This window comes from Misgurnus anguillicaudatus, chromosome 21 (genome assembly GCF_027580225.2).
Source record: "Misgurnus anguillicaudatus chromosome 21, ASM2758022v2, whole genome shotgun sequence".
NCBI lineage: Eukaryota > Metazoa > Chordata > Actinopteri > Cypriniformes > Cobitidae > Misgurnus > Misgurnus anguillicaudatus.
In genome coordinates, this window is record NC_073357.2 from 26962573 (window position 1) to 26980166 (window position 17594).

Consider the following 17594-nt stretch of genomic DNA (forward strand, 5'->3'; position numbering starts at 1 on the left):
TTTATGTTGTCATTTTGTGTATTGGCCACCAGTTGTGTGATTGCAGTACCAGTTTTAGCCACAATCCTACATACTGTTCCTTTATATATCACAAAAACATAATGCGCCATTGACTTTAGACTTTAGACCAGGTTTTTGTTGGTCAATGGCGTAGTCTATTTTAGTAGCCTCAAAATAGCAACGCGCCAACAATGCGCCTGAATACACCTCGTTTTCAGACCAGAACGCCCATGGGCGCAAAAGGGGGCGCAAATGCATTTGCTATTTAAACAACGTGCCGCTAAACGTGAAAATGATAATTGCGCAGGGTGAAAACTAGCAAAAGACACTTGCGTCGCGCATTGCGCCGGGTGTAAGATAGAGGCTTAAGAGTTTTACTCAATGTTACGTTTTACTTGGAAGAAAGGGATTAAAACATTAGTTTGTTGTAACAGATTAACATATGATGCAAAACAATAGTATTTTGTTTTATAGCTGATGCTTCCAAGACACTCAAATTATTCTTGTAATAAATAAACTCATCCATGACATCTAGATAGTCTTATCATGGCAACATTTGTCAATTGGCAGAATCACAACATCTCTGTTGTGTTACCACAAAACTTAAAGGAATAGTCTACTCATTTTCAATATTAAAATATGTTATTACCTTAACTAAGAATTGTTGATACATCCCTCTATCATCTGTGTGCGTGCACGTAAGCGCTGGAGCGCGCTGCGACGCTTCGATAGCATTTAGCTTAGCCCCATTCATTCAATGGTACCATTTAGAGATAAAGTTAGAAGTGACCAAACACATCAACGTTTTTCCTATTTAAGACGAGTAGTTATTTATTGATCTTTATTGTTGAGCGCTGTGCTTTAGTGTTTATGCACCACAAAGCAAATGTTAAAACGAGATTGATACACACTGCCCCAACCCAGATTAGTAAATACTCAAGGTGTCCAAGATCTGACAGTGGTATTAGTTATGCGGCTGATTTTAATGCTCTTTAATTTTGCTGTCACGTTTAATCTTGACAGGATTTTCTTTAAATGACACCACTGCCAGTACGCTGCTCACTCATACTGAGATCTACACACTTTATCTTAATTCCTTTCCTTGTGTTTTACACAGAATAACAAGTTGTGTTCAGCAGTATACATTAATTCAGCAATTTGCCATTTAGAAAATGCAATATATACAAACAAGATTGCCATCGTAATTGTCTGTTCAACCACTCAGCCGAAGCTGGTGTTTTATATTAGATTCATTTACACTTCAGCTAGTGCTCCAGTCACATCAGCTGCCTCCTCTGCCTCTGTCACACACAAATACAGTTTAAAGCACACACACAAATTAATTGACACATCAATTCATATACTAAAATATCAAGAACATGTCTTTATATTATAATTCACAAACAATATTTGTATATGTGTAAGTATTACTGTGAGTGTGTGGGCGTGCATGTGTGGTGTGTGTTAGGGTGAGTCAGCATTCTGGCAGTCAAAGCAACACACACACACACACACACACACACACACACACACACACACACACACACACACACACACACACACACAGTCTGTGTTGCAATGTGAGTTTATTCTTTCAGACATTCTCTTTTATGTGTCAGAGAAGCTCCTGGGTGGATTATGGTTCCTGCTGACACAGATGGGGGAGATGCCAACACCTTTACCTCGCTATTAGGGACAAAAAAATGTGGTGTGGATGAAGTTTCGAGGATGTCATCATGACTAATTGTGTACATGTGTCTATAGATTTCTGTCAGGTGGAGTTGCGTCTCTTGGCTCACCTGTCATCTGACCCTCAGCTACTGAGCATCTTTCAGAAACCTGAAGCAGACGCCTTCACCATGCTAGCAGCCCAGTGGTGGGTACATACACCATCACAAACTCGCATTTACTGTACACACAGTAAGCCAATGGCATTGATGGGATGTAGATACTTTGGTAACCACAGTTACAAACAGACTGACAGGAGGACAAAGTGACCTGCAGTACCAGTCTGTGTGTTTCAGCCTGAGGCTGTTTGCAGTGAACCAGACAGAAGAGAGCAAGAGTTGAGGGCAGATCAGTCTGATGCTTATTTTTTCCCCAAGATTATATTAACACAGGTTGACGGGGTGTCAGGACCAACCAAGTGTGATTTGATTGCTGACCTGAGCAGCTCTCGTAACATATTCATACTTGTATGATTAATTTGCTTACCTGGATGATCTCACATTTTGTTATGATACAGTGTAAGTGCTGAGTACTGTAAAGGAAACTGAACATTTTGTAACCCTATTGTTTGCAAAATCAATGAAAGAGTATAAAAAAAAAGAATGCAGGGCAGCTTTTGATTCCCTGACAGTTCATAAACACTGATGCCTGCAGCCTATCCGCACAGCTGACACTTTTATTAGATAAATCTTTCTGTTTTTGTCTTTCTAGGAAGGGTGTGAGTGAGGACAGAGTGAGTCTGGAGCAGGCCAAGCGTATTGTCTACTCTGTGATATATGGAGCAGGTGAGAACTGTGTTATCCATAATACATAGACATTCTCAATTCAAAGCCCCCCCCCCACAAATACATCTTAACAAATCTTAAATTCCAATGATGTTTATAATGCCTTAAGAGAGAGAAAGAGATCCGTTTTTAAGACACAGTCAGTTTTATGCTTTTAAGAGCTCTCCAATTAAATATTGTAGTTTTTTGTTGTTTAATGCCACCAGTTTTCTTGGAAATGTAAAAATTAAACAGCATAGCGTGCAAAGAAACACTCATTGAGATAGTGAAACATAATATACTATTACAAAAGGTAAACTAAAAGAAATTGCAACAATATTTTGTTACACAATTGTTACATATGTGCTCCTGTATAACTCAGTGATAGAGCAATGTGTCACCACTGCAGAAGATCATGGATTCAAACCCAGGGAACACGCATGCTAAATAAATGTATATCTAATGCAATGTAAGTCGCTTTGTAAGGAGTGATTTGGATTTTTACTATTATAGGCTGTATGTAGTGTCAGTGATAGGGATGTCCCGATCCGATCGAGTCTGAAACCACGTGATCGGGTCTGATTTCTGATCACGTGGTTTCAGACTTGATCGGAATCGGACGTTACCTCTCGATCAGGAATTGGATACATATGCAGGGTTTAAATTGGGCCAGGGCCATCTCGCTCTGCTGCGTGTGAACTGACGAGAAGCGAATAATGACGTGTTTTCATTCATAGGCTTCAGACTCGTGCATGCGGTGCACCCACGACAAAAACGTTTTTTACCACACATTTAAACAACACGGCGATCATTTTTGTCACCATGTGCTCGTTAATCTACATCGATACACAGCTCCGCGTCTCACTCAGAATCTCAAAAACGCGCATTCGCGCAGGATCATGACATTACACATTGTAGAGATGAGAGAGAGACGCTGCGTCCGAAACCGCCTACTTTTTATACTATATAGTATGCGAAAAGCACTACTAGGCCTACTATATAGTATGGAAGTAGGCAGTTTCGGACGGAGAGAGAGAGAGAGAGAGAGTTAAGAATGGTGCCCATATCGAAAAAACTTAATAGAAGTCTAGAAACACAGTATTAAATGCGCTGGCACAGAGTTAGACCCTTTTGACTCCACACAGTAACAGCAACGCGTGCGGCATGACATAAGGAACATCCTGGATCAGTTTTTTCGATCTTCTTTATTCTTTTTTTATGTATTATAGAAGTATCGGATCGGGACTTGGTATCGGCAGATACTCAAAATCGAATGACTCGGACTAGAGGGCAAAAAAACCTGATCGGGACATCCCTAGTACCTGATGTCACCCATAGGTTTCTGAAGATCTTTTTTGAAGCTTAAAGTAGGTGGTGCCTGCTGTCGCCATCTTTGCCGCGGATCACCTTGCATCCTGGATAAAGTTGGGTGAAGTTTAGGTGGCTGGTTGTTGAAACCACGCCCCCCTAGCCTGACTCTAGTGACAGCAGTGGCTGTTCAACTGGCCACGCCCTTAATATAATTTAAAGGGATGAGTTACAAAAAAATCACTTAAATCACTTCCGTATTGGCTTCATCAAAGAGATTGGAATGTTGCCCCTCGGTTTACACACATACAGAGCTACTGAAGGAGCTACTTCGTGAAACAGCCAATCAGAGCAGAGCTCAACATTATTATTCATGACCCTTTTAACTAAGATAATAATGGACCATTTCATTATAAAGGAGAATCCTAGAGTTGTTAATGGACATGTAAAACATGTCTGGATAATTTTTCCCCTTAATAAAGCTACATAACTTCTATGTATATATCAGAGAACAATAAAACAAACTATTTCAATGCATTCTTTGGCACCTTTAACATTATTCTGATTTACTTTGATAAAAAAATCAATTTAGCTTTAGAATGAAAGAGAAATACATTAAAATGGATAAAGAAAAAGTAAGTTATGGCCCGAACTGAGGGATTTGCCTGTATGGCTCAAGTGCAGATAACAGAGATCTCACAGAATGCAGCCTCCATGAATACAACTTCACTAGAAAAGATTTTATTGGGTGTGTGGAGTGAAGATAAAGGGACAGCAGGTGGATATCACTGTTCTACTTTGCTGTAAATGGGTCAGCTTGAAACATGGAATGTGTTTTCTCATCTATATGTTTCTGGACTCTCTTCTGGTACCTCAAGCACCATTTTCACCAACCAATAAATTGTGTGTCAGTATGAAGTTAGTGAAAAATAGATATATTGTGGTCTAAATATAAGGCATGATATTATATAAATATTTAAATTTCCACCGTATTATTATCTCTGAGATGAGTGAGGGGGAGAGAGAGAGCACATAATGAATGCTTGAGCACTGGCAGAATTAGAAAGTGGGTGAGAGAGTCACAATGTCAGCATATGTTGATAATCTTGTAGAAAGCGGCAGATTACCATGGTTACCAAATGCTAAAAGGGAATGGTACATAGAAGAATATCAAAAACACTTACACACATGGGAAGGGGAGGGGTGGACACACACACACACACACACACACACACACACACAGACACACAACTGGGTCAGAATGTAAAAGACAAACTATTGAGTATCCTGGAGAGAGGGATGATTTAGAGCAGACATGGGATAATTAGGAGCACTATAGGGCAAATGACCTCAGCCAATAAGAATGCACGGTGACACAGAATCTTCATCACTTCTGCCTGCATGCTACCATCTTCATCTCTTTACTCACATGCTTGATATTTTCTCTCTCTCACTCACTCTCACTTTGTGTCTAGAAATAATCTCAATTACAGACAGACAAAAGGTCAGAGAAAATGAGCCTGGGTCTGCACAGCATACATGTATCAAGTGCAAAAAATGCATATGCGTCTTGCAGTAAAAATCTGCTCCTTGTGTGTTGTGTAGGCTGATATGAACAGCATCTGTTCAGTGGTGCTTATGCTTTGTAGACACACAAATGTGTTCAATTTCAAATTAAGTTCAAAGAATTAAACATCAATAGTGATGGAAAGCTTTGTTTAATATATATTTATTTATTTATGATAAACATGTAAACAGATTTTCCCCCATATCTGAATCAGAATAGATTTTTCTTATTTTATTACATTTTATCACACAAATCGAATAGCTCTTTAATTTATAAATGTGATCCAACAGACAATTTCATTGAAGTATAATTTTGCTCAATTTCTTATGCATGAGTTGCTCATTATTGCTCAATAAACCTCTAGCCCAGTGCTTCTCAATTATTTTCTGTCACGCCCCCCCTAGGAAGAAGTAACCATTTCGCGCCCCCCCAACTCTCCGCCGCGACTGTAAATAGTATAATTTGTCTATAAAATGACACATCTGCAAAGCATTGTATCCTTATTAACACAAAAAGAAATATCAATCAACTTACAACAAAGAATAACTTTGTTAACATTGTTTTTTAGTCTGTAACAGAAAAGACTTAAAATGCATCAATTTGCCTGAAATAAAAAAATCAATCCTTATATACAGTATATTTTTTGACCATTTGATACTGAAAAATTAAATTAAATATAATCAATAAATAATAATAAAGAACTCAAGCGGCTTATCAGCGTGTTTGGGGTGTAATGTCTTTAAGTGACGGTGCAAAAAAATCACTTCCTGAAAAAGTATTTTCCCCGGGGTCTCACGCGCCCCCCTGGTGTCGCTTCGAGCCCCCCCTGGGGGTCCCGCCCCACTATTTGAGAAGCACTGCTCTAGACCGACGTATTAAATGGCTATTTCACATAACGGATACATACAGGTACAAATCACAACACAGCATAAAATATACCTACATTTGCCAAAATAACCAAATTCAAAAGTTAACATGCCTTTGAGGTATGAAAATCCTTCAGGTCCTGCACATTCTTTGCATGTCTGTCATCTTCCGCATGTTTGACCCCTTACCATTGACGTTGAAATGAATCTTTTCACACTGGGGACATTTGAACTCATACACAACTGTTACAAAAATACATTTTACTGTTACAAACATTTACTGATGCTTAAGAAGGCAACAAGATACATTAAGCCAGGGGATGAATACTTTTGAACAGGATGATTGGTGTAAGTTATTTTGTCTTCTGGGGAACATAAAAATGTTTGGTTATCTTCTAAAGAACATTGAAGGTATCTTCTGCACAACGCATAAACATTCTCTGTCTGCTCCACTTCTCTGCCTTATCCTCTTCTGTTGGTTGTACATGTATTTTATCATTGGTAAATATTTATTTTTTTATTCTACTTATTTTTCCTTCTTCTGATTTGTAAATGGATTTTATCTTTTCTTCTTATTCAGACAGTTTTAATTATATTTGCACAATTGCAGTTGCCTAGTGAATGATAAAGTGTGGTAAAAACCATTTACACAGACTTATACTAAAGGAATATCTAAAAACGTAAATGTCACAGAGACTCAGAGATCGGTAAACAACCACCCTAGCGTCATGAAGTTTTGCATAAGTGAGAAACACTGACATTGTCTTAAGCAAATTAAAAAATAGTTTTTTTCTTGCTGCTTACATTTAGCAAGTTTTTTGAAAGTTGATAGATATGAAAGTGACTGCTGTCCAGTAATAACATGTTTATATGTCAGACCACTTGTCATCGTGGTAGTTGTTGTCATCACCTCCATTTTGCTCTTTTATCTAACCTTGTACTTTTTTGAGCTAGGAATTTTTCTCCCAGTTTTCCACTGACTCTCTTTTTCTCTCGTTTACTCCCTCATGCATAGGAAAAGAACGGCTGTCTGGTATTCTGGGTGTAAACGCAGAAGAGGCCAGTCGTTTTCAGGACACTTTCATCCAGACGTACAGAGAGGTGCAGGCCTTCGTCCAACACACCATACAGTTCTGCCACAAAAACGGTGGGTGCACAGAGACCTGCTGTAATATTTTTGAAGCTACCAAGATTACTGATTAGTATTCAACTGGTCATGTCACCCCAAGATGGCAGCTCATCTCTTTGTGAAATATATTGGCTTATATTTAAGAGCACCTATGGTCCGCTTCACAATTTTACATTTCCTTTGGTCTATTAGTGCATGTTAACGATATGCAAAAAGGTACAAACCCAAGGTAAACAATGAGGCACGTTATCGTTTCCAACGTAAATCTCTTTTCTGGGACTACAACAAACACACGGTTTGTAGGCAACAGTTTACGTCCTGGGATTGGTGATGTAGACAAGACCAACATTATCATAATTCCTCCCACTTTGACTCTCAGCCTGTAAGTTAACTCATGTTGGCATTGCATTGTGGGCGAATCTTTCGGAGCATCATATTTTCGGCTGACGTCAGAGGTATTCAGGCCAATTACAACATAAAGATTAGGGATGTCAATTTGTACAATTTCCCATATTTTATGATCGTTTAAATTAATGATCAACCAATCGAATAATCGTTAACTGTAATAGTGGAATAAGCCTTTACTGCAGTGGCATAGCCAATGACATAAAAGTGTGCGTAAAAACGCCAGCTTCCTCATGCGAATTAAAAGATTTTATTTTGTCTAAATAACATGATAGTGGGATTGTAAAATGAGTCCATGTTGTTGGTGTTTTGATAAAATCATCCATTTAAACTTATCCGGTGATAAAATATAATGACTAATAGACACAGCGTATAACTCCGCCTCGCATGGGCACTCTGCAACAGTTGCATGAAAGTCCATGCCATGTCAAAATAAAAGTTTCATTATCATCAAGTTATTTTTTTAGTTGTTCACCTCGCTTTCCTAGTTGTTGATAGACTGTTTGTAGTAATTATATCTAAGACGCACACAAAGGGCACTTTTCTCGTCGTTACAGTCCAGTGTTGGGTAAGTTACTCAAAAAAAGTAATTAATTACTAGTTAGTAATTACATCTTCAATCATGTAATTAGATTACTTTACAAATTACTCTCTCCAAAAAGTTTTTAAATGAAGAGTTTGGTTCCAAAACGCAATAAATCCATTTTGACAAATTTCGGTAAAAACGTGTTTTCTATACCAAGAAAGTGACAAGATGAAAACCACTATTTTCTGTTACAAACTTTCACACAGCATCTTTAGGTTATAAAAACATAAAAAATTCAAATCCATAACTTGATTTTCAAAGATTTATTATAAAAACTAATTCTTTTTTCCACAAAATGCAATAAATCCATGACAGTTTTTTATTTCAAAATGCTATAAATCTATTAAATCAATGTATAAATGTGCATTCATCTTTACCATTTTATATTTATTTAGTTGACTAGTGGTATACAATGATTAAAAAATAAACATTAATGGCATTAACCAAAACACTTACTTTGTAAGAACACAATGTTTTAGCATGAGAAGCTTGATGCTGTCTGGAGAACAAGCAACCGAGTGCCTCTCGCGGAAATTATTAGCTGTTGATGGCTTACGTTTCTTTCCCGTCACAGAAAACCATCACAGGTTTGGCAATGCTATTAAAGTATTATTTTGTTTTGTTTGTTGATCACGAAGTACAAAGTAGATGAGGAAAACTAGGACTCCGGGTACTCAGCGCGCCGCCATGTTTGTTTACATTGCGTGAATGGTCCGCTGTAATATCAGAAATGGATATATTGCGTTCTGTAAAAAAGCAGGAGTGGCGTTTGTCGCATTTTGGGAAAAAAGGGAGAAAAGATGACAGAATATCACGGCGGGTATTGGAATTTGCGTAAAATTAATTATTTACTTTTAACTACTGAGCTGATATAATACTGATTTTGGCAGTAAATTTTTTTCAAAAATGGCGTTTATCGCGTTTTGGAACCAAACTCTTCAAATACTTGTTACTAATTACTTTCTAAATCCTATTTAGTACATGATACAAGGATAGGCTTGAAATGGCTCGAATAAAAATATATAAAAATACATCAATTATTCTGATCCCACTTTAGGATCCTGGGGGCGTATTACAGAAAAGTCCTAACTTTAAAATCTTATCTTAACTATTTGGAAACCATGGTAATTTCAGTTAGGACCTCATTTAAGACAAAAGCTATTACAGAATGATGTTCCTAAATGCATTATCTTATCTTAAAGGATAATTCCGGTATTTAACACCTTGAGTCTCATTTCTGGCCTGCCCTGGACGAACCACAGTGATGGACACAGAAATTCTGACAATGGGCCGCGCCTCGAGTCTTTGACTCGTTTAGAAGCGTCTCCCGACTGCTCCAGAATGGAAGTCAACGGCCATGCACAAACATGTCATCAAAACAACACTCAACGTTCACCTCCAAAACTGCGCCACTCACCGAGTGGCCCGTGGCGTTCGTTGACGATTAAAAACAAGTTGTGTAGCGAAATACAGTTTCTGTCGTGTTTTATTTGGCATTTTGTAAAATTCCATTGACTTCTCTGGAAGACTATTGCTCGCTGATATATCACTCCGCCGCCGGAAAAGGAAAAAGGGACTGTTTACATGTGGTTGTTGTTTTTTCGCTCGGTTTCTCTCAGAATAAATTTTTCCCATATTTGTAGGGCTGGACCAGAATATTCGAATATTCGTTCCGTATTTCAGTTTTGGGATTCGAATATATATATATATATATAAATATTTTACAGCGTTAATGCAGAGCTTTTGCCAAGCAGGAAGTGCCCTTCACGCTCCCGCTCTATAGGTGGCGCAGAGAGACCAACATCCATAGCCAACAGCCACCAAACGCACACCAGTGGAAGAGATCGCCTCAAACGGAAAACGCGCTTCCTGCTTTGACATTCACGCTAATAATGTTGTTAATAACATTCAGTTTCTTGCAAAAACTGATTGATTTGCTTCACAAGACGTCAATATGTCACACGGAGTTATAGGGGATTACTGTTGTATTGGATATATATGTTTTAGCTCTTAAAGTGTGCGGATCGGTTGACTTGCATGACGGAGCACTGGGGTTTCTGCAAAATATCTTCTTTATTGTTCTGCTGATGAAAAAAACATATTGGATGGTGTAAGTGTTATAAATAAACTTGATTTTGAAAGTATGCTACCGTTTTATTACAGTTTGTTGGACTATGTTCATTCATGCTTCAGACTCAAATATAGAGCGGAAGTATATACGCGGTTGTGAGGTATCTGAAAAAATAGTTCCACTATAGCAAATAACACGTATTGAAATCATACATTGCGCCAATATATTTGTTTTTAATCATCAACGAACACCATGAACCACTCGGTGAGCAGCACAGCTCCGAAAATGAACGTCAAGTGCTGTCCCAATGACATGCCCGTGCATGGCCATCGACCTCCACTCCGAAGCAGTCAAGAGACGCCTCCAAACGAGTCGAAAAGTCAAGACACGACCCACTGTCAAAATCTCTGTGTCCATCACTGTACTTCATCCAAAACAAACCAGAAATGAGACTCAAAGTGTTAAATACCGGAATTATCCTTTAACTGCAGATAGGAAAGTGGAATTACAGAAGCATCCTAACTTGACAAAACATCCTAAAAACGGTCTTAACTTTAGGGTAACCTCACAGGTGTCCTAACTTAAAACTTTAATGATAGCCAGCTGAAACAATCACATTATGATAGAGCTGCGGGAGAATGACATTACATTTTTAACAAAGTGGAGGATGAAAAACATCAATGTTTGTTTTTGGATTACTCTTTGAATGTTTTTTACTTTCACACATTCACATAATCACAATGTTTCTCACTGGAGCAATCTTTCAATTTCTGTCATCCCTCATTATTAAAAAACAGGTTAGTTTATTCATGAACACTTGATGGGATTATAGTGAATACAGTACACACTTGACTCAGCATCTATTTCTTGTCATGTCTCTATCAAATGTTGAAATGTACAATAGAATCCTAGCACTTAGGAAGAATACTTTTTTTTATTTTTGTAAGTCACATTTGCTAAATGTTTAAATTGAATGGTAACTGATAGCTGATGTGCTAAAACACTAATACAAAAAACACAGACTATGATTACTATGACTTTAATAAAATGTATTTTTCTGGCCCATTGAAATTAAAAGGACAATTCTTTTGTTTACTGTAGCAGCAGCTCACGCATTGCTGGTTGCTTGGTAACAGGCATGACAGTTGATAGCCGAACATGATTAAGCGATTTGGGATTTCCTAACTAGAGATGAGATCAGATTTGGTGAAATAAGATGAGAATCCTAAATCAATTTAAGATGTGCTTCTGTAATATGAATTTGTGAAAAATCTTAACTTAACACATCATATCTTAAGTTAAGACCTAAGATAGAAAGTTTCTGTAATACGCCCCCAATTCTCTAACTTTTAACTACTTTTTCCTTAATATACTCCAACTACTGCTTAATAATACTAAAGAAGTTGTTAATTTTAAGTATTGGTAGAAATAGGGAGGGTTAAAGATGTAGAATAAGTATTAATAAACAGCCAACATCTCATTAATATTAATGCTAATAATCAACCAGTTCATGTGAGAATTGTAAACTAAAACCATGTTAAATCCAATATATTATACATAATTGTTTCACATTCCATACAAAGTATTTAGTTACATCAGAAGTAACTGTAATTAGATTACAATAAAAATAAGAGTAATCCCTTACTTTACTTCAAGGAAAAGTAATTAAATTACAGTAACTAATTACTTAGTAACTAGTTACACCCAACACTCAAGTTACAGTTTACATTTTACAGTTTCTTGCCATAACTTAAAATTACATTTTAATCTGTAAAATTACATTTTTATCTTAAAAACTGCTTCTGGTCTCCTTCCTTGTGTATAGCAGCGTTAGCAGCGTTGCTATGCTAATCTTGCAGGCTTCCCTAGAGAGCGTCTTTGCTTTCAGTATCCTAACCGTATTTGCATATTCTGTAATCGAAACCCATCAGATCCACTGTGGATACCTTTTTTTACGCTGGCTGCCAGCCTTGTCTCGCATGACGTTAAAAAGCCCAGGTGTGTGTTTGGCATCATCGTGATCATGGCTAGTTTAACTTCTGTGCGCTCGCTTCATTTTTTTCATGGCTGTATGTGTTTTGCGCAGCCGCTGCACACACGTGCATAATCTTGCTTATTCAACAATCGTTTAGTTTTATCGATTTAATTCTTATTTTACAATTAATTGAAGATCGATTAATTGTTAACATTCCTAGTACAGATTAGCTGGCCAATCAGGAACACAGCGCTTTTCAAATCAATGAGTTTTGTACAAAATCAGAGCATTTCAGGAAGAAAGGGAAATCTGGAGCTACAAAAACGTATTTTTATGTGAAAAATATTGTTTTTTAACCATAAACCACGCAAACACATTGTATTATACCAAATACACAAAATAACGTTGTTATTTAGCAATGAAATAGGTGCATTTTAAGCTACTGATATATATGCACTTTTAGTGATACTACACAAATCATGTCTTGTTTTTAAAAGAGATGCTTAACCATCCATAGGGGATGTGTAACCAGAGAAGTGGTGCAACACTCACTCTTTCTAGAAAATAATTAAACTTTATTGGTTAAAAATCAGTGACGTTTTGGCCACCATCAAAGACATCATGTCTTTCACACCCGGCTGTGAATTTAGTAGTTATTTACACTCATTTGTATATACTTCTCTTTCTGTCAATCACTATATTCTGTCTACATTTATCTTTGTGTGATTGAAATTATGTGTGAAATTTGTGTGAGAAATAGCAATGGTGCCCAATGATGAATCCACAACTAGATGCAATAGAAATAGTTTATACAAAGTAGTAGCTAATCATATCCTGTGAAACTTGCAAAAAAGTTCAGAGAGTTGCTCATCAAAGAGGCGCCTCAGAATCTGAAACAAGTTCCATTCAGGAGAGTTACTGACAGTGTGCTCATTACTCAGTCAATACTGGACCTATTGATAGGGCCCCATTGCTGCCAGCAACAAACGTCTTCTGCCATTTTGCTGGGAAAGTTATCTGAGAGAGGACAGAAATTCAGGCAAAAGAAATGAAGAGCTGTAAGGCTGAGCTGTAATTGTACTAGAACAGAGAGTTCCAACAGTACCTCGATAATGTCCAATTTTCTCCTTCCCAATGGTGGAGAGATTTTCTCAGCAAGACTTGCTGTGCCTAATGTTATATTGATCAAATCTTTATCAGAGGTGATAAAACAACCATTCCAGCTGGCCCATGCTGTGACCAACTACAGTACTTCCAAACATTTTAATACACCAAGCCAACTTAAAGTCAGATATTACAGGGCAGCTATTTCATTGCTAAAACAACAGTGTGTTCGTGTGGTTTATGGTTCAAAAAACACATTATTTTCCTGATTGGCCTGAATACCTCTGACGTCAGCGAAAAAAAGACGAGAAGTTGTGCTTTGAAAGTGTATATTTGTTATTTTTCTTGTCAAAAATGACAATCGTTTTGCTAGATAAGACCCTTATGCCTCGTTTGGGATTGTTTATAGTCCTTTGAAACTCCGTTGAAAAAAACTGTTAAGTGTTGAGTTATGTATTAAATGTTGGGCTCTATTAAAGTCCATTTGAATGAGAAAAATCCTGCAATGTTTTCCTAAAAAAAAAAACATAATTTCTTCTCGACTGAACAAAGAAAGACATCAACATTTTGGATGACATGGTGGTGAGTAAATGATCTGAATTTTTCTTTTAAGAAAATGGAATATTCCTTTAAAAATCACCTTGGGGCCAGCAAAACTGATTACAAACAGCAGGTCTAGAAAAGGTCAAGCTTTTTTATGTTTTGCATTGAAATTGGTAAGGGTACGTTATAACTATGGGATATTTTTATTGCTAACACATAGGATTACATAAGATAATATACAGATACAGCACATTTCTGCACATAAACACACACAGGTCCGTCACAAAGCAGAAAAACACACAGAAGCACATTCCAATGGCATGCCATCAGTATTATCCACACATATGACAAGCCCACACACATTCCTAAACACTGGTACACACGTGCAAACGGTGGTCTCTCTTTGTGCCTTGGTGTCTCTGTGCTTCTGGGACAAAGATTTTTCGATGTGACCAACAGCTGACCTCACTCTTTTGCAAAAGGGGTTTAAGTGCAAAGCTCATCCTTTTGTCTGACTTTCCCAGCAATGCACTAGCATTGGTGATTCATACGTTTGTTTGTGTGTAAATGTGTGACTGAGCAAAATTAGTATGAAGTCTTTAAGTGTAATTTGAGTGTGTATCTGTTCTTGTCGGTGCCTTAGGTTTTGTGAAGTCAATAATGGGAAGACGGCGTTCTCTCCCTCACATTCGCTCTGCTGACTGGAGCCTTCGAAATCAGGCAGAGAGACAAGCTGTCAACTTTGTGCTACAGGGTATTGTGTGTCTGTCTACTTCTGTTTGTAATGTTTGATGCATCTGTAGTCATCACAATAAGGGGAATAACAGAAAAGAAAGATCTGCATATACAGTGAGAAAAATAAGTATTTGAACATCCTGCTATTTTGCAAGTTCTCCCACTTAGAAATCATGGAGGGGTCTGAAATTGTCATCGTAGGTGCATGTCCACTGTTAGAGACATAATCTAAAAAACAATCAGAAATCACAATATATTTATTTATTTTTATGATACAGCTGCAAATAAGTATTTGAACACATGTCTATCAGCTCAAATTTTGACCCTTAAAGACCTGTTAATCTGCCTTTAAAATGTCCACCTCCACTCCATTTATTATCCTAAATTAGATGCACCTGTTTGATGTCGTTAGCTGCATAAAGACACCTGTCCACCCCATACAATCAGTAAAAATTCAGCTACTAACATGGCCAAGACCAAAGAGCTGTCCAAAGACACTAGAGACAAAATTGTACACCTCCACAAGGCTGGAAAGGGCTACGGGGAAATTGCCAAGTACCTTGGTGAAAAAAGGTCCACTGTTGGAGCAATCATTAGAAAATGGAAAAAGCTAAACATGAGTGTCAATCTCCCTTGGACTGGTGCTCCATGCAAGATCTCACCTTGTCGGGTCTCAATGATCCCAAGAAAGGTGAGAAATCAGCCCAGAACTACACGGGAGGAACTGGTCAATGACCTGAAAAGAGCTGGGACCACCGTTTCCAAGGTTACTGCTGGTAATACACTAAGAAGTCATGGTTTGAAATCATGCATGGCACGGAAAGTTCCCCTGCTTAAACCAGCACATGTCCAGGCCTGTCTTAAGTTTGTCAATGACCATTTGGATGATCCAGAGGAGTCATGGGAGAAAGACATGTGGTCAGATGAGACCAAAATAGAACTTTTGGTCATAATTCCACTAAACGTGTTTGGAGGAAGAAGAATGATGAGTACCATCCCAAGAACACCATCCCTAATGTGAAGCATGGGGGTGGTAGCATCATGCTCTGGGGGTGTTTCTGTGCACATGGGACAGGGCGACTGCACTGTATTAAGGAGAGGATTGTGATTCATTTCTGGATTTTTTTTTATTATGTCTCTCACAGTGGACCTGCACCTATGATGACAATTTCAGACCCCTCCATGATTTCTAAGTGGGAGAACTTGCAAAATACCAGGGTGTTCAAATACTTATTTGTGAGGGCTAAATATTTATAATAAAATCATAAATAGACTGTAATAATAATGATAAACCTGTGTTTTTGTATTTGTGTGACCGTAAGGCTCAGCTGCAGACCTTGCCAAAATGGCCATGATCAAAATCTGCTCCCAAGTGTCTTTCACTGCTCACACTGCCAGGTGCGTTCAGACATCTTTTGTTCTGTCTTCATCTCCCTCAGCCCATCTCTGTAAATCACTTAAACTGTTTATATTACACTCATTCATCTTACTTAAGAGCCCTAAGCCCCCTCCCCATTCGGCCTTGCTACACGTCTTCTATTCCTTTCAGTGAGTATTAGGAGATACATCTCTATAGTTGATGGTTTTCCAGATCTGTCTTCCAGGGATGTAAAGCATGGAGAGCTTTTTAGTCAAACATCTAATGCACTAATGCCATCACACTACAGAAACTAAACACATCATGGATTGGCGGTCATGACCCGGTTATTATTTCTGCATTTGATAGTTCTGTTCTAGTCCCCTGGGTGTCTATGTTTTCAGGCTGGTGGCTCAAATCCACGATGAACTGCTATTTGAAGTGGAGAGCTCACAAGTACATGAGTTTGCTGGTGAGTGAATATTAAAGACATGTTCTCAGTGTTACCTACTGAATTACTATATATATCACTTATGTAAGATTATATTGTGAACAGTATTGGTGAAGAAGACCATGGAATCTCTTCAGCACATTGAAAGTTTAGGAGTGAGTCTATCCGTAAGTGAGCACCCACACAGCTTCATTTGAATCATGATCATTTATCTCAGCAAGTTACTTTCTTGGCATACAGTATCTATTCTGCCTTGCCTCATACACACTTTATACAAGCTCTAATCATATCAGACAGGCTATCAAACAAAACTGTCCATTGTGCATAAAGGCCAATTTGTCACAATGTTTTACTGGTAACTTAATTGGCTTTCCTGGTAGCCCTGCCTTAAGTTACTGTAAGACTGAATGATAGATGTAGGTGATCAAGTTATTTTCTCCGTTTAGGTGCCCCTCAAAGTCTCCCTGTCTACAGGACAGTCGTGGGGCTCAATGTGTGAGATGAACCCCTCATGCACCACCTCAGCGTCTTCACCCTGAGTCTCTCATTTTTCCTCGCCATCACTATGGTAACCGAGCAGCTGCAGCTCCTATTACTTATTTCTCGATGACGTATCCGAGGGAAACGGTAGGAGCAGGCTGGTTTGTACCAGTTCCATTTTGGGATGGGGGGCGCTTTGTATCTTTCACTGATTTGTTTTTATCTTTTACTGTTGCGTTTTATCTTTTACTGTTGCGTTTTTGGATTCTGTTGAGAATTTCTCTACATTGATTTTCTTTACACTCTTCATTGACCTTATATTGCCATACAATATACATTTTGTCTATATGTCTATTTATTTCCATAAGTATGAGTTATGATTCGGGATGTGTTTTAAAGGGATGGGCTTAATTTCAGATGTATTACTGAACTGTGAGCCGGTGTCACTGCTATCTGTCTCTCAGGGACTGTGATGGAACGTCTTTGTCTTGATGAATATTAATAAACTCGCTCTTCATTTAGTAA

The 17594-nt window shown here is 38.0% G+C and overlaps 1 protein-coding gene across 3 annotated transcripts in view; it reads left to right on the forward strand.

The window, feature by feature from the left end:
• poln (polymerase (DNA directed) nu) overlaps positions 1-17594 on the forward strand; it is a 53842-nt gene extending 36248 nt beyond the window's left edge. For all 3 annotated transcript variants that reach the window (XM_073859926.1, XM_073859928.1, XM_073859927.1), the window contains 8 exons: positions 1765-1876; positions 2440-2513; positions 7249-7380; positions 14690-14800; positions 16104-16179; positions 16543-16610; positions 16695-16756; positions 17036-17594. In XM_073859926.1, coding sequence (XP_073716027.1) covers positions 1765-1876; positions 2440-2513; positions 7249-7380; positions 14690-14800; positions 16104-16179; positions 16543-16610; positions 16695-16756; positions 17036-17128 — 728 coding nt within the window. In that variant the 3' untranslated portion in view covers positions 17129-17594. The remainder of the gene's footprint in view (positions 1-1764; positions 1877-2439; positions 2514-7248; positions 7381-14689; positions 14801-16103; positions 16180-16542; positions 16611-16694; positions 16757-17035) is intronic.